General features: G+C 38.8%; 1 protein-coding gene across 1 annotated transcript in view; it reads left to right on the plus strand.

Moving 5' to 3' along the window:
* The window catches only part of SFMBT1 (Scm like with four mbt domains 1), a 129,049-nt gene that overhangs the window by 57,860 nt on the left and 46,187 nt on the right, over positions 1–25,002 (plus strand). The window contains 1 exon segment of the mRNA XM_082638774.1: positions 21,854–21,948. Coding sequence (XP_082494900.1) covers positions 21,854–21,948 — 95 coding nt within the window.

Raw genomic sequence — 25,002 nt, forward strand, 5'->3', positions numbered from 1 at the left:
TGGATGCATCCTTCCAGATCATTTTAAAAGTATCTGTAGATATATAAAGAAATATATATACTATAGAAATATGTAGTTTTGTGTATGTTTGAGTATGTTGTATAAGCAATCACACATACACAAACTACTGTCTATACCCAAAACCTTTTCATCACTCCCAACATAAACTCTGTGCCCATTAAACTATCTCGTTCTTTTTAACTCTCATCTTAACGGATGTGCCCTAATTTACTGATTGATACTGAGGTTTCCAGTTTTTCCCTAGCCACAGACATTGCTCAAGCATACATTTAGGCTTTTGTACTTTGTACGTGTGGGAGTGTCTTCTCTGTGTATGCCCTGGAAGTGAGAACAATTTAATCTCTTTCTTTGAAATCGTTATGCTGCTTATTTATTTTTTGGATAGTTTTCTGAAATAGATATTGGAAATTGAATTGCTCGGTTGTAGAGAATACAGGTTAAAATTTTTGATGAAATAAAATTTCTTTCTAAAAGGGTCGCATCCATTTGTGCTCTTCAACCGGTGATAGCAGCATTCATATCTCCATATCTTTACCCATATTGGGTATTATTAATCTTTTATTTTTGCCAGTCTGTGAGTGAAAAATAACTTGTTTTAGCTGTTGATGTTAAACATATTTTCATATGCTTATAAGTCATTTGCATTTCTTCTGTAAAATTCCTGTTTATATCTGACTGTTTTGCCCCTATAAGGTTTGGTCTTTTTTTTATGATTTATAGGTGCTTTCTGTAATTCTTTGTCTATTATATTGATATATGCTGGCAATATTTTTTTCTAGTCTGTAACTTGGCTTTGAAAGTTGTTTATGGTATCTTTTTGCTAATCAGAAGTTTTAAATGTTTATGTAGTCAAATGTATCCATTTTATAGCTTCCTTGCTTAAGGAAGTCTATACTATACCAAGGTTATAACCATATTCTCTTGTGTTTTTCTTTTAATTTGTTTGGAGTCTTAATTTTCATGTTTTGCTCTTTTAATTCACCTGGGATTTATTTATGTTGCAGCCTGAAGTAAGGATCTAATTTTTTTCCTCCCAAAATGGATAGCCAATTCTTTATTATTAGTTTGTTCATCCTTTCACAATTGATATGCGGTGCCATTGTATCACAAACTGTACTCTCATATAAATGCATCTATTTCTCAATCTCATTCTATTTTATGGATGTATTTGTCTTTTCTTGCACTAATACTACACTATTTTAATATTTTGATAGAAGAAACTAGCTTCATCATATATCATCTTTTTCAAAAATGTAGCTAGATTGTACATTTTCTCTTTTAGATGCATTTAAAAATTAGCTCATCAAGGTGAATAAAATACCCTATTGGGATTTTGATTGGGAAGGAAAACATTTCTCTAACACAGTTTTATTGGCCATGTAGTAATACAGTGTATGCTTGTACCATATTTTACTTAAAAATTTCTCATTGTTAGTCCAAAATAACCCTTTTAAAATATTGCCTTGTAATTTGACTTTTTAAAAGATTGAGATATAGTTGACATATAACATTGTATTAGTCCAAGTTGTACAACACTGTGATTTGATATATATATATATATATATATTGCAAAATGATTCGATTGTGTATGTATATATGTGTACACAGCATCTTCTTTATCCATCCATCCGTGGACAGTTAGGTTGCTTCCATGTCTTGGCTATTGTGAATAATGCTGCAATGAACATGAGGGTGTAGGTATCTTTTTGAGTTAGTGTTTTCATTTCCTTTCATTTCACATACCCAGAAGTGGAACTGCTGGATCATATGGTAGTTCTATTTTTAATTTTTTGAAGAATCTACATAGTGTTTTCACACAGTGCCCACACCAATTTATATTCCCACCAGTGGTGCACAGGGATTTCCTCCACATCCTTGCCAACACTTGTTATTTCTTGTCTTTCTGATAATAGCCATTCTGACAGGTGTGAGATGGTATCTCACTGTGGTTTTGATTTCCATCTCCCTGATGTGATGTTGAGCACCTTTTAAAAAAATTAGGGTATTCTTGAGTTGTGGGTTTTGTTTAAAGCTTTTACTGGTTTTGTAAATTAATAAGTACTGATTTGTTCAGCTGAGATAGATGTGCCCTGTGTTGCATTTACATAATCATGAAAAAGTTAAGTTAGGGTCAGATTTAACTTAGCTGATTGGAGTGGCTAAGATTTGTCAACTTAACAGACTTTTTTTTTTTTTTTTTTTGCTGTACGTGGGCCTCTCGCTGCTGTGGCCTCTCCCACCGCGGAGCACAGGCTCTGGACGCGCAGGCTCAGCGGCCATGGCTCACGGGCCCAGCCGCTCCGCGGCATGTGGGATCCTCCCAGATCAGGGCACGAACCCGTGTCCCCTGCAGCGGCAGGCGGACCCTCAACCACTGCGCCACCAGGGAAGCCCCAACAGACTTATTTTTTATCTCCCTAGTTAAACATGTAGCAGTGGGTTAAAAACAACAACAAACAACTTAATGAAACAATAGAAAATTCCTACCCATGATAATCAAGTTACATTGACGTTTGACAGATGGAAGCATAAGATTTAATTTAGATAGCCTGTCAAATAAGATGTGCACAAGGTCAGGGAGTGATGATTAACCCTTGTGGAGAGTGAAAGGCCAACTGAAATCAACACCTGTTGGGGAACAAAAAAACAGTGACTCTACCACTAGCGTTTACCATCAAGGGCAGGGTTAACTTTGCAGATCTGCCCAAAATGGAGCATCTGATTTGCTGAATTGTTTGCACTTAACCGTATTTACAACATACTTGAAATTATTACTGACCTTCCATTTGTTCAGTTGAGGGAGAGGAGTGCAAATTCAAGCATGTTAGTTAGTGGGAATTTTCCTTTTAACTGTCTGGTAAATATTTACTGAATTAAAGCATTTTCTTGCAACCACCATACATACTAGGTCATATCTTTATAGTCACACTGAGTTTCTGTCCTTCTTCCTAAGTGCTTTAAAAATTATGTCCAACATGTTAAATCATTTGGCTGAGGACTCATGCTACAGAAATCTCCCTTGCATTATTGTAACTTTTCTACATAATAAATACTCTTACTCAGTGTTTAATCTTAGCCTTGAAAATCAAGAGCATTAACGTGGAGCCGAGTAGTATAAGCTTAGAGTGTGGACTGCATGGGTAAACTGAAATAGGATGGGAGGGGAAGCATCATGTAGCTGTTTGTTGTTCAGATGACTTTTAGATCTTTAAAAAAATCTATTAAAAGATAAGTATTCCATGGTGGTTTTATTTTATATTGATATATCACTAAAAATGAAATAGCGAATTCAGTTCAGTTTTATTCTACCTGGGTTTTGTTTCTGTTTTCTTTGTGTGCCTGTGTGTGTGTGTGTGTGTGTGTGTGTGTGTGTGTTTGACATCAAAGCTGGTTTTGTACAATTAGCTTTGCTTTTTTAAATTGTTATTTATGTTTCTTAGAAGTGTTTCCTATTTTAAAATACTGGCTTTAGTCTCTTTTATTAGAACCTCCTGTAAATATCTAGGCTGCTGTTTAGTTCACTGAAAGCATTCTAAATAAGATGAACAAGGTCCAGATTAGTTAGTTCATGAGAACTTATTTAAATAAATAATTCTGATGTATTCTGGTCACCACAAGAGGAATTATAATACCAAAATCAGTGATAAATAAAGACAGTAAAACAGTTTAAAATGAATAGGAAATAAATGAAAAGTGAATTAAATTTTTATATTTTAAGCTCCTCAATATTTTACTGTTTTTTCCTCACTGCATAAAAAGAGAGCAGACTAGCAATAAAGAGAAAGATCTGACAGATGTTCTACAGCAAAAGGCTTCATCAGTTTATTTCTCATGATCCTATTAAGACAATGAACTGATTGTTTATTTGTTAAAATCTAAGTGATGCTGTAAGATCGAAAAAATGTCACAGCCCTTTTTAACAACTTTGTACGTTGACACATGGTAAATGGTCTTCTTGCAGTGACGTATAAAAATACTGGGGGCTTCCCTGGTGGCGCAGTGGTTAAGAATCCACCTGCCAGTACGGGAGAGACAGGTTCGAGCCCTGGTCTGGGGAGATCCCACATGCCGTGGAGCAACTAAGCCCATGCGCCACAACTACTGAGCCTGCGCTCTAGAGCCTGTGAGCCACAACTACTGAAGCCCATGTGCCTAGAGCCCGTGCTCCGCAACAAGAGAAGCCATCGCAATGAGAAGCTCGCGCACCGCAATGAAGAGTAGCCCCCACTCACTGCAACTAGAGGAAGCCCATGCACAGCAACGAAGACCCAATGCAGCCAAAAATAAATAAAGAAAAATTAAAAAAAAAAAACTGAATCACTACACCTGAAACTTATGTAATAATGTATGTTAATTATAACTTAATTTTTTTTAAGTTACATACTTAGTTTCAGCTACATAAGACTTGCATTTCCCCCAACTCATGTCTTTTTGGCTTTGAAGATTTATTAATAATAATAATTATTATTATTGCACTACGTGGCTTGCTGCACAAAATGTGCTGACGTATTTCAAGACTTTTTGAGTGTTAGCAGTGGATGACATCTTCACAGCCTAGTAAACCAACAGATAATTTTGTTACGTCAGACCCATGATGAAGTTTCAAGACTATATGTAGAGTGACCCTAAGTTAGTGCCATAGGAACTTGAATCTGTCAATATTGCATAAGTTAACATTAACCCAGCATTTACTATGTAGCTCTATGCTATGTGCACTTCATTGTTTATCTTACTTATCCTGTCAGTCCGGTGAGGTAGGTACAGTACTGTTATACTCCATTTTATTAGTGATACCATTGGCACCAATAAGGTGTTTGAAAGTCACATAGCCAGGTAAACAATGGACACAGGATTTTGAAAAGTTAATATAAATAATAATTGTCCTTCACTTGCTTTTTTCATTGAAAATATAGATGACATTCCCATATGCTTTTATGGATCTACTTGAATTCTTCTAATGATTACAAATTATTTCCTAGTGTAGGTGTATCATAATGTCTGTAGCCATCTCATTCACATTTGATGGACATATAGGCTGTTTCTGGTTTCCCACTGTTACAGATAATACAGCAGCAAACATCATTGGCTATGTAGCCTTCCACACATTTGTGTTGTGTGAAAGGTTCTTTTGTTGTTGTTGTTCAAGAGTGCTTTTTTTTTTTTTTTGCGGTATGCGAGCCTCTCACTCTCGTGGCCTCTCCCGTTGCGGAGCACAGGCTCCGGACACGCAGGCTCAGCGGCCATGGCTCACGGGCCCAGCCGCTCCGCGGCATGTGGGATCTTCCCAGACCGGGGCACGAACCCATGTCCCCTGCATCGGCAGGCGGACTCTCAACCACTGCGCCACCAGGGAAGCCCAAGAGTGCTTTTTTAAAATTTATTTTTTATTGAAGTATAGTTGATTTACAATGTTGTGTTAGTTTCACATGTAAAGCAAGGTGATTAAGTTATACATACATATATATATATATATTCTTTTTCAGGTTCTTTTCCATTATAGATTATTACAAGATATTGAATATAGTTCCCTGTGCTCTACAGTAGGTCCTTGCTCTTTATCTTTTTTTTGTGTGTGTGTGTGGTACGCGGGCCTCTCACTGTTGTGGCCTCTCCCGTTGCGGAGCACAGGCTCCGGACGCGCAGGCTCGGCGGCCATGGCTCACAGGCCTAGCCGCTCCACGGCATGTGGGATCTTCCCAGACCGGGGCACGAACCCGTGTCCCCTGCATCAGCAGGCGGACTCTCAACCACTGTGCCACCAGGGAAGCCCTGTTTTTCTATTTTATATATAGTAGTGTGTATCTGTTTTTCACAAACTCCTAATTTATCCCTCCCCTGCCATTACCCTTTGGTAACCATAAGTTTGTTTTCTATGTCTGTGAGTCTGTTTGTATTTGGTAAATAAGTTCATTTGTATCACTTTTTTAGATTCCACATATTGTGTTGTGTGAAGGTTCTTAACAGTAGAATTATTGCTCAAAGAGTTTGTCTTTTAAATCTTTATACGTTAAATTATTTATCATTAAATTCCTCTCCAAAAAGGTAGTACCAATATATACTCTCTCCTTTTGTCTGTCTTCCTTGCCAACTCTGGAGATTTTCAGTTTTAAAAATTTTACCAGGGCTTCCCTGGTGGCGCAGTGGTTGGGAGTCCGCCTGCCGATGCAGGGGACGCAGGTTTGTGCCCCGGTCCGGGAGGATCCCACGTGCCGCGGAGTGGCTGGGCCCGTGAGCCATGGCCGCTGAGCCTGCGCGTCGGGAGCCTGTGCTCCGCAACGGGAGAGGCCACAGCAGTGAGAGGCCCGCGTGCCGCAAAAAAAAAAAAAAAAAAAAAAAAAAATTTTTACCAATTGCAAAGGTGAAAAAAATAGTATTTGATTAAAAAGTCTTATTATTTCACTACTAATGAGATTGAGCATATTTTTGTAAGTATTAACTCTCATTTTTAATGTGGATTAATTACATATTTTACCGATTTTTCTTTTTTTTCTTGTTGAATTATGGGAGCTTGTATATGGAAATTAATCCATTATCTTACATGTTGCTAATATTTCACCCATCTCAACTGTCTTATTTATTTATTTCTATTGAAGTAAAATTGACATATAACATTATATTAGTTTCAGGCATACAGCATAATGATTTGATATCTGTATACATTGTGAAGATTACTGCAATAAATCTAGTTAACATCTGTCACCATACATAGTTAGAAAAAATTTTTTGTGTGTGATGAGAACTTTTAAGACCTACTCTCTTATCTTTGAATTTTATTTACAGTGTCTTTTGCCATGTAGAAATTTTATACTTTTATGTTTTTTTGTCACTCCTTTATGTTTTCTCTGATTGGGTCCAGAGTAATTTTTTTTTTCCAGAGTGATGTTTTTAAAAACACAGATTTGATCCTTTCTCTGCTTAAGAAAACCCTCGGTTGCTTCCCATTGAGAGGCACTATAATACAGCGTTTGAGGACATATAATGTGGGCGTTTTGCTAGGTTTGAAACCTGGTTTTCCTACTTAACTAGCTGTGGGACACTGGCAGGTAGTACCTGTTTTGTGCCTGTTTCCTCATGATAGTGATGTCACCTTGTCCAGTTTTTGAGAGTATTAAATGGGTTAATATGTTTAAGTGCTTTGGACAGTACCCAACTCATGGTAAATCCCCAGTTTGTATCAACTGCGTTATTCCTACTCTGCCTGTCCAGTTTCATTGTGTGCCACTTACCCGGTTGGTTCCCATGCTGCAGCCACAGTGGCATGCTCTCAGTTCCTCCCCACCTTAGAGCCTTTGTATGTGCTGCTCCCTATTCCTGGACTACTCTTTCCTTTCTGCCCTTTTTGCCTAACTGCTGTTTCCCCTTTAGTGTCAGCTTAAATACCTTTCCCCGCCCCAGGGACGCTGTCAGTGACCTCTTAGTTTAGGTTAGGTCTGCCATTATGTTCTATCTTAGCACCCACTGCTGCTTTTCCTTCATAGCACTTTAAATAATTGTTTTAATTTGTTGGCTTAAATTGTCTTACACCAGTTGAAAATAAGCATCATGAATGCGGGAATCAAGTCTCTTGATTGCTTTACCCTTATTCCCTAGAATAGTGGATGGTAATGAGCTGGTGTTTAATAAATATGGGGAGTGAATGAATTAGCAGGTGGAATGGTACAGTTTGAATGTTTTGGGCTTGGGGTAGGAAAGTAAACTGAGAGAAGAAAGCTTATTTAGAGGCTTTAAATCTCACTACCAGGTTTCTATTCAGTTGTTCCTATCTGTGAATGTGTGAGTTTCAGTGCTTATGTTGTTGTATGAAAAGATTTTGGATAACTGGCAGTTACCTCAAATGGGATATCCATAATTTTAACTGTTATTAAGATTTTCTCTATGCTCAATATGAAATTTAGTTTTAAAATCTGAAAATGTTACACTCATTTTACAGATTTTAAAAATGGACATAATAGGGCTTCCCTGGTGGCGCAGTGGTTGAGAGTCCGCCTGCCGATGCAGGAGACACGGGTTCATGCCCCGGTCTGGGAAGATCCCACATGCTGCGGAGCGGCTGGGCCCGTGAGCCATGGCCGCTGAGCCTGCGCGTCCAGAGCCTGTGCTCCGCAACGGGAGAGGCCACAACAGTGAGAGGCCCGCGTACAGCAAAAAAAAAAAAAAAAAAAAAAAAAAAAAGGACATAATATAGTCTGTATAAGATTGCATAGTTAGTTATGGGTAGAGCTGGGACTAGAATCTGGGTATCCCTATCACCCAGCTCACGCTGTTGTACTTGAGGTAGCTTGTACCTTTTCAAAGAATATGTTAAAATTTAAACTATTTTTTTCTTAGTGTTTAAAAGATTTTTATGGTAATCTTTTACTGGGGATCTAATAAGAATCAGAATCCTTTTGAGAGGTTCAGAGTTTGCTCTTGTAGGTATCACCCAGGCAGCTGTGGCTGTTGAGTTCCTATTCCACCTTTATAGTTTTCTGCATTGTTGCCTTTGAGGTTAGTTCACAACACGCCTTTCTGCAGCAGCTCCTTTTCCCCTTGCATTTACTCTTTCTAATCTGTTAGGCATATATAAAGGCAGTATCTTAGATTGTTTTACATGTATGTAAAGCAAGAATAAATAGATTCATCCATGCTGCAGCATGGATGGGCCTCAAAAACATGCTGAGTGAAAAAAGTCAGGTGCAAAAGACCACATGTTGTATGATTTCATTTTTGTGAAATGTCCAGAAGAGGCAAATCTCTAGAGACAAAAGCAGATTAGTGGTTGCCTGAGGCTAGGGATGGAATGGAGAAGAACTGCAAGTGGGGAAAGAAGTTTCTTTCCAGAGTGATGGAAATATTCTAAAATTGGATTATAGTGATGGTTATACAACTCTGTAAATTTACTGAAAATTATTGAATTGTACACTTAAAATGGGAGATTTTGGCATGTGAATTGTATCCCAATAAAGCCTTTTTAAAAAAGAATAAATGGTTTCAGAGGTTATTTTGGAGGGATTGAGCTCTCTTTATAAGTGTAATTGTAGACAAATATAGTTGATACTTTTTGGTTCTGCATAATATTCTAGGTAAATGAAATGGAAAACTAGATAAAATAATATGTCGTATCCTGAATCTTATTTACTGGTTAAGACAGGGCATTGGAAGCTAACTTTTCCCCCCAGGATTTCATTAGGAATTAGAGTTTTTGTGGATAGTGGTGCTCAGTATTATAATCTAAGTTGAAGGGGTAGTGATTCATATATATGTTTATTTGTTGTGATTTTTAGATATCAAGATCTTGATAGCTCTTTCTCTACACACACACACACACACACACACACACAGTCTTCAAAATTAGAAAAGCTGTCAAATTTTTTTCTCTAATTCCATATTCTGCCAGTGTATTTTTGTTTTATCTGCCCTTTCAGCCCACCAGAGTGTCATGTCTTATGACTGAATAAACACTGGGCTGCAGCCTGTTAATGTGTTCTTCTTGATTTTTCAGCACTTTCATTTGGACCCTTGGATGCCCATTGAACAGATGCTTGAGAACTGCAAGTAATCTTCAGATTGTAGCATAACTATAAGGCCTGTCCTCTGTGTGGGGAGGAGATCACCCATGTGCTGTGGAAATGAACGGGGAGCAGCAGATTGATGCAGGTATTGGTTTTGCTGAGCAAAATCCATTCTTCAGAGTGCAGAATTCCATTACTTACCTGTGTTATGTTGTATGGCTTATCTTTCTACCACTAAATGGGAAGCTCTTTGAAGACATGAGTTGTCTTTGTACCTGGCAGAGAACCTGGCACTGGCCGGGGGGGAAGGTACTCAGCATGTTTGTTGAAAAAGTAAATAACTTTTATGAGCAGACTCCGTTAAAAAAAAAAAGAAAGTTTCTTTTGAGGTAATTATCAATTCATAGGAGCTTGCAAAAATACTGACAGTTCTCATGTACCATTCACCCAGTTTCTACTGTAAGTTACATCTCATTTAAGTATAGTACAATATAAAAGCTAGGAAATTGATCTATGTATAAAATGTATGTAGTTCTGTCATTTTATCACGTGTGGATTCCTGTAACCACCACCTCAGTCAAGATACAGAACTATTCCATCACCACACAGAGCTCCTTTGTACTGCCCCTTCATAGTTAGACCTACTCCTCTTCCCCAATATTCCCTAACCCCAGGTAACCATTAATCTGTTCTTCATCTCTATAATTTTGTCATTTCCAGAATGTTACATAAATAAAACCACACAGTATGTGACTTTTTGAGATGGGCTTTTTTCACTCAGAATAACGCCCCTGAGATCCATCCAAATTCTTGAATGTATGAGTAGTCTCTTTCCTTTTATTGCTTGGTAGTATTCCGTGGCTATACTGCGGTTTGGTTAACCGTGCATCTGTTGCAGTACATTTTGGTTGCTTCTAGTTTTTGGTTTTTATGAATAAAGATGCTATAAACAATCATATACATAAAATTTCATTTTTCTGGGATAAATGCCGAGGAACACAACTACTTTCCAGAGTGGCTGTACCATTATGTATTCTTAGCAGCAGTATATGAGATCTGATTTCTTCACGTCCTCACAGCCATTTGGTATTGTCACTATTTTTATTTAAGTCATGCTGATAGATGTGTAATGATAGCTCATCCTGGTCTTAATTTTCTTTCCCCTATTGGCTGAATGCAAATGACGTTGAACAGGTGATGCAGGTGATGTTGAACAGGTGCTTACTTGCCATCCCTGTATCCCCTTCAGTACCATGTCTTCTTATTTTTGGCTCATTTATTAATCATATTGTTCGTTTGCTTTTTTTTTTTTTTTTTTTTGCGGTACGCGGGCCTCTCACTGTTGTGGCCTCTCCTGTCGCGGAGCGCAGGCTCAGTGGCCATGGCTCACGGGCCCAGCCGCTCCGCGGCATGTGGGATCTTCCCAGATCGGGGCACGAACCCACGTCCCCTGCATCGGCAGGCGGACTCTCAACCACTGCGCCACCAGGGAAGCCCTTGTTTGCTTTTTAATTAATAATTTTTTAACTATTGAGGTTTCCTAAAAACATCTTTATTGAAATATTTTTATTTTTTTAAGATATAATTCACATACTATAAAATTTACACTTTGAGAATATACAGTTCAGTGGTTTTCAGTGTATTCAGAAAGTTGGGTGACCAACAGTACTACCTAATTCCAGAACATTTTCATCACTCCTCAGAAGAAACCATTAGCAGTCATTTCTTGCTTAATTCTACCTTCTGGCAACCATGTCTACTTTCTGTCTCTACAGATTTACCTATTCCTACTTTCTTTTTATTAATGTTTGCATGGTATATCCTTTTCATGCTTTCACTTTCTTTTTTTTTTTAATTTTATTTATTTTTGGCTGCACTGGGTCTTTGTTGTTGCGCGCGGGCTTTCTCTAGTTGTGGCAAGCAGAGGCTACTCTTCGTTGCAGTGCGTGGGCTTCTCATTGCTGTGACTTCTCTTGTTGAGAAGCACAGGCTCTAGTCACATGGGCTTCAGTAGTTGCAGCTCGCAGCTCAGTAGTTGGGACATGCAGGCCCTAGAGCTCACAGACTGGCTTTAGTAGTTTCAGTGTGTGGGCTCAGTAGTTGTGGCGCGTGGGCTCTAGAGCGCAGGCTCAGTAGTTGTGGCCCACGGGCTTAGTTGCTCCATGGCATGTCGGGTCTTCCTGGCCCAGGGATCGAACCCGTGTTCCCTGCATTGGCAGGCGGATTCTTAACAGCTGCACCACCAGGGAAGTCTCTCATCCTTTCACTTTCAACCTGTGTAAATCATTATATTTGGAGTAAGTTTCTTGTAACAGCATGTAGTCATTAATTAATTAATTAATGAAACTTAAAAGCGTTTGCACAGCAAAGGAAACCATAAACAAGACCAAAAGACACCCCTTAGAATGGGAGAAAATATTTGCAAATGAAGCGACTGACAAAGGATTAATCTCCAAAATTTATAAGCAGCTCATGCAGCTCAATAACAAAAAAACAAACAACCCAATCCAAAAATGGGCAGAAGACCTAAATAGACATTTCTCCACAGAAGATATACAGACTGCCAACAAACACATGAAAGGATGCTCAACATCTTTAATCATTAGAGAAATGCAAATCAAAACTACAATGAGATATCATCTCACACCAGTCAGAATGGCCATGATCAAAAAATCTAGAAACAATAAATGCTGGAGAGGGTGTGGAGAAAAGGGAACACTCTTGCACTGCTGGTGGGAATGTGAATTGGTACAGCCACTATGGAGAACAGTATGGAGGTTCCTTAAAAAAGTACAAATAGAACTACCATATGACCCAGCAATCCCACTACTGGGCATATACCCTGAGAAAACCATAATTCAAAAAGAGTCCTGTACCAAAATATTCATAGCAGCTCTATTTACAATAGCCCGGAGATGGAAACAACCTAAGTGTCCATCATCGGATGAATGAATAAAGAAGATGTGGCACATATATACAACGGAATATTACTCAGCCATAAAAAGAAACGAAATTGAGTTATTTGTAATGAGGTGGATGGACCTAGAGTCTGTCATACAGAGTGAAGTAAGTCAGAAAGAGAAAGACAAATATTGTGTGCTGACACATATATATGGAATTTAAGAAAAAAAATGTCATGAAGAACATAGGGGTAAGACAGGAATAAAGACACAGACCTACTAGAGAATGGACTTGAGGATATGGGGAGGGGGAAGGGTAAGCTGTGACAAAGCGAAAGAGAGGCATGGACATATATACACTACCAAACGTAAGGTAGATAGCTAGTGGGAAGCAGCCGCATAGCACAGGGAGATCAGCTCGGTGCTTTGTGACCTACTGGAGGGGTGGGAGGGAGACGCAAGAGGGAGGGGATATGGGAACATATGTATATGTATAACTGATTAATTTTGTTATAAAGCAGAAACTAGCACACCATTGTTAAGCAATTATACTCCAATAAAGATGTAAAACAAACAAACAAAAAAAAAACGAACAACCCGGGGCTTCCCTGGTGGCGCAGTGGTTAAGAATATGTCTGCCAATGCAGGGGACACGGGCTCGAGCCCTGGTCCAGGAAGATCCCACGTGCCATAGAGCAACTAACCACGTGCACCAAAACTGAGCCTGCACTCTAGAGCCCGCGAGCCACAACTGCTGAAGCCCACGCGCCTAGAGCCCATGCTCCACAGCAAGAGGAGAAGCCCATGCACTGCAATGAAGAGTATCCCCCACTCGCCACAACTAGAGAAAGCCCGTGCACAGCACTGAAGACCCAACACAGCCAAAAATAAATAAATAAAATAAATAAATTTAAAAAATTAACAACCCAATTTAAAAATGGGTAAGGGACCTAGATAGACATTTTTCCGAAGAAGACATACAGAAGGTCAGCAGGCACATGAAAAGATGCTCAGCATCACTCATCATCAGGGAAATGCAAATCAGCATCACAATCACTTCACACCTGTCAGAAGGCTATTATCAAAAAGACAGCAAATAGGGCTTCCCTGGTGGCGCAGTGGTTGAGAGTCCGCCTGCCGATGCAGGGGACACAGGTTCATGCACCGGTCTGGGAAGATCCCACATGCCGCGGAGCAGTTGGGCCCGTGAGCCATGGCCGCTGAGCCTGCGCCTCCGGAGCCTGTGCTCTGCAACGGCAGAGGCCACAACAGTGAGAGGCCCACATACCAGAAAAAAAAAAAAAAAAAAACAAATAATAAATGTTGACAAGGATGTGGCGAAAAGGGAACCCTCATGCACTGTTAGTGGGAATGTAAATTGGCGCAGCTACTATGGAAAACAGTATGGAGTTTCCTCAAAAAATTAAAAATAGAACTACCATATGATCCATCAGTTCCACTCCTGAGTGCTTATTCAAAGAAAAAACACTAATTTGCAAAGATATATGCACCCCTATGTTCATTGTAGCACTATTTACAGTAGCCTAGATATGGAAGAAACCTCAGTGCCCATCCATAGATGAGTGGATGAAGAAGATGTGGTACATATACACAATGGAATATTACTCAGCCCTAGGGAAAAAAAGAATGATATCTTGCCATTTGCAACAACATGGATGGACCTAAAGGGTATTATTCTAAGTGAAATAAGTCAGACAAAGACAAATACTGTCAGATTTCACTTATATGTGGAATCTAAAAAACAAAACAAATGAACAAACATAACTAAACAGAAACAGAGTCATAGATATAGAGAACAAACAGGTGGCTGCTAGAGGGGAGGAGAGTAGGGAGAGCAGAGCAATAGCTGAGGGAGGGTAAGAGGTACAGACTTTCAATTACAAAATAAATGAGTCACAGGTATGAGATGTACAGTATGGGGAATATAGTCAGTAATTATGTAATATCTTTGTATCATGACAGATGGTAACTATAGACTTACCGTGATGTTCATTTGGGGATGTATAGAAATATCAAATCACTATGTTGTGTAGCAGTACCTAACATAGTGTTGTAAGTCAATTTCACTTCAAAAACCAACAAACTCATAGAAAAAGAGATCAGGTTTGTGGTTACCAGAGGCAGGGGGTGGGGGAGGGTGAAAAAAATTTTTTTTTCTGTCTTGTAATTGGTGTAGATCATTTACACTTAATGTAATTATTGATATGTTAGGGCTCACGCCTGCCTTTTTTTTTTTTTTTTTTTTTGCGGTATGCGGGCCTCTCACTGTTGTGGCCTCTCCCGTTGCGGAGCACAGGCTCCGGAGGCGCAGGCTCAGCGGCCATGGCTCACGGGCCCAGCCGCTCCGCGGCATGTGGGATCTTCCTGGAACGGGGCACAAACCGTGTCCCCTGCATTGGCAGGCGGACTCTCAAGCACTGTGCCACCAGGGAAGCCCCGTCTGCCATTTCTGTCCATTTGTTTTCTCTGTTTTTTTAAATACATTTATTTATTTATTTATTTACTTTTAGCGCGTTGGGTGTTTGTTGGTGTGCACAGGCTTTCTCTAGTTGCCGCAAGTGGGGGCTGCTCTTCGTTGCGGTGCACGGACTTTCATTGCTGTGGCTTCTCTTGTTGCGGAGCACAGGCTGTAGTCACACGGGCTTCAGTAATTGTGGCTTGCGGGTTCAGTAGTTGTGGCTTGCGAGCTCTAGACCACAGACTCAGCAGTTGTGGCGCACGGGCTCAGTTGCTCCATGGCATGTGGGATCTTCCCGGACCAGGGCTTGAATCTGCGTCCCCTGCATTGGCAGGCAGATTCTAAACCACTGCGCCACCAGGGAAGCCCTGTTTTCTCTGTTTTTTTGTTCCCATCTTTTCCTGCCTTCCTGTGGGTTACTTGAACATTTTTTTAGAATTTCATTTTGTTTTGTCTGTACACTGTTCTTGAGTGTATCTCTTTGTATAGCTTTTTAGTGGTTGCTCTAGGTATTACATTATATATACTTATCACACTCTGCTGGTTTTATCATTTCGTTAATTTGAGTGAAGTGTAAAAATTTTACCTATTTTTATGTCTCTTTACCTACTCTTATTTATAATAAACTTGTCTTAAATATTCTTCTACATGTTTGGAGAACCACATCAGATATTGTTAAAAGTTTTGCTTCAACTGTCAAATATAATTTAGAAAATTCAAGAGGAGAAGGAAAATGTAGTATGTTTTCCAGTATTTTTACTCTTTTCATTGTTCTTTATTCCTTCCTGATTTTCCAAGATTCCTTCTCTGTCATTTCATTTCTGTTTATAGAATTTACTTTAGCCATTTTGTTAGGGTAGGTCTCTTGGTGATAGAATTCATTAGTTTCCCTTCATCTGAGAATATCTTAATTTTGCCACTCATTATTAAAGGATATTTTTGCTAAATATAGAATTCTGAGTTGAAAGTTATTTTCTTCATCTCCTGAAAAATATTGTGCCTTCTGGCCTCCCTTTCTGATGAAAAATTTGCTGTCATTGGAATTCTGTCTCCCGCCACTCCCCTTAAAAGAGGTATTGTTTCTCTTGCTGCTTTCAGGATTTTTTGTCTCTAGTTTTCAGCAGTTTGACTCTGTGTATCTGTGCACAGATTTCCTTGGGTTTATCTTGTTGAGAGTTTTCTCACCTTCTTAAAACTATAGGCTTACATCTTTTGACAAATTTGGAACATTTTCAGCCATTATTTCTTCTAGGACTTTTTCTGCCCTGTTCTCTTTGTCTTCTTTTGGGACTCTGAAGACACTTTTGTTAGATCTGTTGCTATTGCCGCACAGCTCTGTGAGGCGCTTTTCATTTTTTTTCTCTCCGTTGTTGAAATTGGGTGTTTTCTATTGCTCTTTAATTTTGGTGTTTCTTTCCCTGTCCTCCTCATTCTGCTGTAGAGCTTATCTATAGAGGAGTTTGTTTTGTTTTGTTTTTTGGTTATTGTATTTTCAGTTCTAAAATTTCTGTTTTGAGCTGGGGAGGAATGAAAGATGGGAATAGCTCCAACTTAAAGAGCCACAATCCCACTATTCTAACAGAGGTTCTGTAACTTGTCTTGATAGATGCTTTTCAGTTTGTTCTGTGCCTTCAGTTAATTTCAGAACTTTGAAATGGTCGGTTTTCATTGTTTAGCCAGTATTTTTGCTGCTTTTCTGGAAGAATGGATTCACTGAGGTACTTACTCTGCTATTTAGGAAGTTGATTTATTTTCTTTTAAGTGTTATTAACTCATATCACATATACATTACATATATATTTTATATATGAATTTGAATCTATTGCTGTCATCACTCATTTGATGATCAAATTGCCTCATTCTAGACCAATGAGAGGTCTTTCAGATTGGTTCCTGTGCTCTTTGGATGTGATGTCATATATCTTTGATAGTTCTAGTCCTTGCTTTCTGGTATAATAAGATTCCAAGGTACCTCTTGCACATTTCCTGCCCCAAACTTGCAATTTCTCTGAGGAGCTCATTTTTTTTTTAAGTGGATATGATATTTACAGTCTACAGTCCAGGTGCTGGGGTGCTCATTGATAGCAGATTGCCATTTCTCCTAGGTCTTATCCATAGACATAGCTAGGAAATACATGTCTTTCGAAGAGAAAAGAAAATCAGATGGCTTCATCTGATATTTACAATTTTAATTTAAAATTACAGGGTTTTTATTTCTTTGATTTTATATTCGTGTCTCTTTTCTTTTAGAAATGTGTTGTTTTGTAATGTCTTTAATATCATCACTTATTTATTTTTATCCTATAATATTCATATAATTTTTTCACAATAACAATACCAACCTTCCAAATATCAGTAGGATAATAGTGTATAGTTTAAGATTTCTTTATGGTTTTGCCTTTAGATATATTCCACTTGGGTTTGCAGTAAAAATTTTGTATTTTATTAATGACTTAAAGAGATCCTGTTTTCTTTGTGGTTTTGACGCCAACAGTTAGGCATATTTGTTTAAGTTCATTTTCAGTTTTTAGAATTTTTAATTTAAATGTTTCTAAATCGTGTAAAGTATATACATAGTTACGAAGTCAAAATTATATAACATTCCCACTTTCATCCTGATAGTATTCATCCTTTTTCTTCTTCTCCATATATATAACAAATTTTATTACTTTTTATTCTATTTTTCATGTTTTAAAATGTAAAAAGATATGTGTGAGCATTTACATATATATTCATCTCTCTCTCACCTTATACAAAAACTAGAGCTACAATAAAAACTGCTCTGTGTTTTGCTGTTTCACTTAGTGTATACTGAAGATTATTCCACATCAGTATGTGGAAATCATTCTCATTCTTTTTTACAGATGTATAGTACTGGATGTATATACCGTATTTTATTCACCCTGTTCCTTATTGGTGAACATTTGGGTTGTTTCCAGTCTTGGTATTACATATAGTACTGCAATGAATAGCTTTGTACATATGTCTTTTTGTATTTTTGCCAGCATATCTTTGGGATAGATTCCTAGAAGTGGGATTGCTGGATCAAAAGGTAAATACATATGTAAATTTGCTAGATATTGCCAAGTTCTTTCACTGGGGTTGTGTCGTTATGCTTTACCTGCTTAATTACCTGCCTCACCATGGAGTGTGTTGTCAGACTTTGGAATTTTTTCCATCTGATATCTCAATGTAGTTTCCATTTGCATTTTTAAAAAATGAATAAATTTACACACGTTTCCATATGTTTAAGGACTATTTGCATTTTTAAAAAATAAATTCTCGGGACTTCCCTGGTGGCGCAGTGGTTAAGAATCCACCTGCCAATGCAGGGGACACGGGTTCAAGCCCTGGTCCGGGAAGATCCCACATGCCATGGAGCAACTAAGCCCATGTGCCACAACTACTGCACCTGAGCTCTAGAGCCCACGCCACAACTACTGAGCCTGCGTGCCGCAACTACTGAAGCCTGCACACCTAGAGCCCGTGCTCTGCAACAAGAGAAGCCACCACAATGAGAAGCCCATGCACCGCAACGAAGAGTAGCCCCTGCTCACCGAAACTAGAGAAAGCCCATGCACAGCAACGAAGACCCAACACAGCCAAAAATAAATAAATAAAATAAATTTATTAAAAATAAAATAAATTCTCTTTTCATGTGTTTTGCTGACTTTTCTATCAGATCATTAGTTTCTTCTCAGTTTTTAGGTAATTTTTGATGAATGAGAGATTTTAGTCCTTTCATTCACTGCTTTTATTGTTGTTATGTTTATTTTTTATTTTTAAATCAGCATGCTGTTTGAGGGACTAGGGTTCTTGCCAAGGACCATGAATATGAATGTCCAGCCTTGTGTTTTAGTGATGGAAGTTGACTTTCTACTGGCTTATACTTCCAGGATGTTCCCAAGAAAGTCTTTGTTGGTTTGTTGTATTTCTAGGGAAAATATTCAAATACATAGAAAGGAATGGAAAACAATATAGGAAACACCCACGTACTTACAATGCAGAATTTAAAAATTAATAAATAATAAATTAACATTGTCCAATATTTGTTTTCATTTTTTAAATTGCGGTAAAGTATCCATAACATAAAATTGACCACTTCAGCCATTTTTAAGTGTACTGTTCAGTGGCATTACATTACATACATTCACATTATTGTGCAACTATTACCACCGTCCATCTCCAAAACTTTTTCATCTTCCCATACTGAAACTCTGTACCCATTAAACACTAACTCCCCATTCCCCTCTCCCCCCAGTCCTTGGAAACTACCATTCTTCTTTCTGTCTCTATGAATTTGACTACTCTTAACTACCTCAAGTAAGTGGAATCATAGAATATTTGACCTTTTGTGGCTGGCTTATTTCATTTAGTGTAATGTTCTCATGGTTCATCCACATTGTAGCCTGTAACCTGTGTCAGAATTTCCTTCCTTTTTTTTCAGAGATGTGGTGCTTTTTTATATATACATACATATATATGTATATATATATATATATATATATATATATATATAAATTTATTTATTTATTTTTGGCTGCATTGGGTCTTCATTGCTGCATGAGGGCTTTCTTTAGTTGTGGCGAGCAAGGGCTACTCTTTGCTGCAGTGCACGTGCTTCTCATTGCGGTGGCTTCTCTTGTTGCGGAGCACGGGCTCTAGGTGTGCAGGCTTCAGTAGTTGTGGCACGTGGGCTCAGTAGTAGTGGCTCATGGGCTCTAGAGCTCAAGCTCAGTAGTTGTGGGGCATGGGCTTAGTTGTTCCGCGGCATGTGGGATCTTCCCAGACCAGGGCTCGAACCCGTGTCCCCTGCATTGGCAGGCATTCCCTGCCACCAGGGAAACCCCTCCTTCCTTTTTATGACTAAATAATATTACATTGCATACATATAGTACATTTTGTTTATCCATTCATCTGTTGATGGACACTTGAGTCAGTTACTTCCGCCTTTTGGCTGTTGTGAATATTGCTGCTATAAACATTCATGTATAGATATCTATTTGAGTCCCTGCTATCAGTTTTTTGGGTATATACCCAGAAGTGGAATTGCTGGATCATATGGTAATTATATTTTTAATTTTTTGAGAAACCACCAAAAATTTTTCCACAGTGGCTGTACCATTTTATATTCCAAGACCAGCAGTGCACAAAGATTCCAGTTTCTCACAGCCTTGCCTACACTTATTTTCTGCTTTTTTGATAATAGCCATCCTAATGAGTGTGAGGTGGTATCTCACTGTGGTTTTGATTTGCATTTCCCTAATGATGTTGAACATGTTTTCATGTGTTTTTTCATTTTTTAAAAGAAATAAAACATAATACAGTTTAAGGCTCTTTTGTACTTTCCTTCTAATCTTCTTTGCTTCCCTCCATCCCCAAAGGTAGCACTGTTAATGTTGATGTATATTCTTCCCATCCTTTTTTTGTACTGTTACTGATTTGTATTTATAAACATTATATTGCAGTTTTGTTTTGAAGCCTAAATTGTATCTTGTGCTTTTCATTCTGCACCTGCTGTTTTTACTTGATGTGATTTTTTTTGAGATTTATACATGTCAATATAGTTCATTTATTTCAGCTGCTATATGTAGTAGTACTCCGTTGTAGGATTGCCATAATTTATCTATTCTTCTACTGATTGCTTCTGTCTGTTGCTATTAGAAACAGTGCTGTGGTGAGCATCCTTGTATTTGCCTCCTTGTGTTTGTGTGAAGCACAGGCTACCCAAGGGTATACTCATTCAGCAGCTGTTTATCACAGACTTGCTAGTGACAGGCATTGTTTTGGGCAGTGGGGATAGTCAGTGTACAAAACCCTGCTCTTAGGGAGCTTATGTGAATTGGGATTATTGGATTCCAATGGAGTGTTTGAATCTTTGCTCACTCAACAAAAATGTATTGAGTCTCTGCTGTGACAGAGATGTAGGAGTGACCAAAACAAAGTTCCTATCTTCACAGAGTTTTATTGTCTAATGGGGAAGATAAAAAGCCATGGTATGTTTGTAGGTAGGAATGAATGCCGTGAAGATAATGAAAGCAGAGGCTGGAGGTTTCTACTTTAGATGCACACTGATGGAAGGCCTTTCTGGTGGAAGGCTTTTCTGGAGAGGTGTTGAGTAGAGGCTTGAATGACGTAAAGCTGTCAATGACAGGGGAATGAGTCTAAGTGGAGAAAATAACAAACGCAGAGACTTTGAGGAAAGAACATGGTCAGAGAGGAGTGGCAAGAAACTCAGTGTCCCTCGAGTGAGTGAGCAAACAAGAGGCTGGTTGGGGATGCAGGGGCAGGGTCGGGAACTAGGGGTCAGATCACATAGGGCCTTTGCAGTCTCCCAAATTTTAGATTTTATTGTGTGATTAAAAGGTGAAAGATATGGTAGTTAGACCTTGCACTTAGAGAGATAGCAGTAGAAATGGTGGAAGGTGACTAGATTTGGGATATTTTTAAAGGTAGTACTCAGAATTTTCTGATGGATTGGATGTGAGATGTGAAGGAAAGGGAAGAAAGTAAGGATAACTCCACAGTTTTGGGATTGAGTCAAACTATCAACCATTGGTAACTTTTACTCAGTTGGAGAGTACTAAGGAAGAACAGATTGAAAATTTAAGTTTGAAATGCCTATTAAGGATCTCAGATATTTGGCATTAGATACTAAATTACAGTCCAAAGGGATTATAGTAGTTACACTCTCACCAGCTTTATGTGATCGATTTAGGTGAATCCCAGATAGATCCCAGCAGGAGACAGCATGTCACACTCTATGGTGTTGAGATTCATTGACAATCAGTGCACTAAGGGAACCTGCTATTTAAAAAGAATACTTAGTTATTTTGTGTGAAAAGTCAGTTAACTTGTGAAGTAAATTGTAAGTTAGGTTTACTAAGTTTATGTTTTTATACCTTAAGTTTTTTTAAAATTGAGTCTTACCTGTTTTTGTGTTGTTTTGTTTTTAATTCCAGATGCTGGATCTGGAGTGGAAGAAGTGGAATTAAGCTGGGAAGACTATCTGGAAGAGACAGGGTCCACAGCAGTTCCCTACGGGTCTTTTAAACATGTGAGCAGTGACTATATTGCTTGACTTACTATATTTCTTTTCTTTGACTCACTGCACCATCATTAGAGAGTTTAGAGTTATTTTAAGGTAGAATACTTGAGAGAACTTGAGTGCTTTTTCTTTTTCCCTCCTGTTGCCACTTTTATTAAGAAAACTTGGCATATTCTAAAACCCCTTTGGTTTTGTGTATTTTTTGCCACTCGATGCCAACTTGTCTTTTTTTGACCAGTCATGAATATTCCTTTATTTTTGTCAAAAAAAACCCCCAAAACCTCTTCAGTTGAAGAAAATGATTTATAGTCTGGTACAGGCAGACTGGAGCTGTTGCAGGTTCAGTTCCAGACCACCACAGTAAGGCAAGTATTGCAATAAAGTGCAAGTCACACAAATTTTTGGTTTCCCAGTACATATAAAAGTATGTTTAAACTATACTATAGTCTGTTAAGTGTGCAATAGCATTATGTCTAAAAAAAAGTACATACCTTAATTTAAAAATACATTATTGCTTAAAAGTGCTAGTCATCATCTGAGCCTTTAACGAGTAGTCTTTGTGCTGGTGGAGGGTGTTACCTTGATGTTGATGCTGCTGACTGGTCAGGGTGGTGGTGGCTGAAGGGTTGGGGTGGCCGTGGCAGTTTCTTGAAAGAAGACAACAGTGAAGTTTGCCCCATGGATTGACTCTTCCTTTTACGAATGATTCCTCTGTAGGTGCAATACTATTTGATAGCATTTTACCCATAGTAAATGTTCTTTCAAAATTGGAGTCAATTCTCAAGCCCTGCCACTGCTTTATCAACTAAGTTTGTGTAATATTCTAAATCCTTTGTTGTCATTTCAACAGTCTTCACAGCATCTTCACCAGGAGTAGATTCCATCTCAAGAAAGCTCATCCATGAGAAGAAACTCCTGGGACTTCCCTGGTGGTCCAGTGGTTAGGACTCCACAGTGCTAATGCAGGGGGAATGGGTTCGATCCCTGGTCGGGGAACTAAGATCCCACATGCTACAAGACGTGGCCAAAAGATTTAAAAAAAAAAAAAAAAAGAGGAAGAAGAAGAAGAAACTCCTCATTTGTTCAGGTTTTATCACGAGATTGCACCAATTCAGTCACATTTTCAGGCATCACTTCTAGTTTTCTTGCTGTTCCACCCCATTGGCAGTTACTTTCTCCACTGAAGTCCTGAACCCCTCAAAGTCATCCATGAAGGTTGGAATCAGCTTCTTCCAAACACCTGTTAATGTTCATTTTGACCTCTTCCCATGGATCAAAAATGTAATTAAAGGCATCTAGAATGGTGAATCCCTTCTAGGAGACTTTCAATTGTTAGATTCATCAGAGGAATCACTATAGCAGCTACGGCTTCATGAAATGTATTTTTTAAGTAGTCAGACATGAAAGTTGAAATGACTTCTTGATCCATAAGCTGCAGAATGGATGTTGTGTTTGCAGGCATAAAAACGTTATTAATCTTGTACATTTCCATCAAAACTCTTGGGTAACCAGATGCACTGTCAGTGAGCAGTACTATTTTGAAAGGAATCTTTTTCTGAGCAGTAGGTCTCAACAGTGGGCTTAAAATATGCAGTAAACCATGTTGTAAACAGATATGCGGTCATCCAGGCTTTGTTTTCCCATTTATAGAGCACAGGCAGGTTAGATTTAGTATAATTCTTAAAGGCCCTAGGATTTTTTCATGGTAAATGAGCACTTGCTTCAGCTCACCAGCTGCATTAGCCCCTAACAAGAGAGTCAGCTTGTCCTTTGAAGCTTTGAAGCCAGGCTTTGACTTCTCTGGCTATGGAAGTCCTAGATGGCATTTTCTTCCATCTTCTTCCAAGATAAGGCTGTTTCATCTACACTGAAAATCTGTTGTTTAGTGTAGCTACCGCCATCCATTATCTTAGCTAGATCTTCTGGATAACTTGCTGCAGCTTCTACATCAGCACTCGCTGCTCCACCTTGCACTTTTATGTTATAGAAATGTCCTTTTCCCTTCAACCTCATGAACCAGCCTCTGCTAGCTTCACACTTTTCTTCTGCAGCTTCCTCTCTGAGCCTTAATAAAATTGAAGAGAGTTAGGGCTTTGCTCTGGTTTAGGACTTGGCCTAACCATAAACCTGAATCAGTATATGGTGAAGGGCTGCCAAATATAGTAAAAATCAAGCATGGATATAGGAAGATGTTGAGAAGGGATGGCTATGACTAGCAGATCATGGGCAAAACTGGTAGAACTCAGAACTCTAGAGCAATGGTAATATATGTCCAAGCCACTGGCAAGAGTTTTACATGACCAAGTTTGGCATGAAGGAAGGAGGGAAGACAGGGCTGAAGAAGGAATTAGAGATAAACCACATTTGCAAAGAGGAAGAGTGTAAGATAGTGAAAAAGCCTTCCTCATGGTGCACGTCTGGTGGAGAGAACAGCCCCCACTATGGGAAAGGCACTAAGCTTTACCTGGGTCTTTTAGAACAAAAGCATCAAACTGATTGGGGAAGGGATGTAGGTAGGAGAGGGGTAGGAATACATGCTGGAGCATCAGAAGTCCCCTACAGTTGGGGGAAGGTTAGGATCACTGAAAAGTTTCCACCCCCAAGACCAAGGGACACAGAATCTCACAAGACTGAGGCTGAATCTCAGAGAATGCTTGTCCCCCACTATCAAGATAGAAAATTGTGGGTAGTAGAGGTCTGTTTGTGGGGGAGAGGCAAGAGTGTGGAGAGAGACAGTCACAAAGAGAAGTGTAGTTACAAAAGAGTTGTAGTCACAAAGAGAAGATCTAAATGTGAGGGTGGAGCAGCTAATGTTGAGGGAAGAAACCGTATAGCAAATGAGCCTACAGCATAAATACCAGACAGTGCTAGTGGAATCTGAAGCCTGGGGTACACTGTGAATAACTTAGCAACAATAAAACCCAAACCCAGCTCTACGCCTAACTAGAGTGACTTAACCTTCTCTCTTGAACTTAAGTCCTAAGAAGAAACATGCTCATGTCCGGGAGTAAATACTGTGTGTCTCGGTCTTGACTGTTCTACCCAGGATGTCTAGCTTTCAAC

Source organism: Mesoplodon mirus, assembly GCF_964341445.2.
Source record: "Mesoplodon mirus genome assembly, chromosome: 12".
Classification (NCBI taxonomy): Eukaryota; Metazoa; Chordata; class Mammalia; order Artiodactyla; family Ziphiidae; genus Mesoplodon; species Mesoplodon mirus.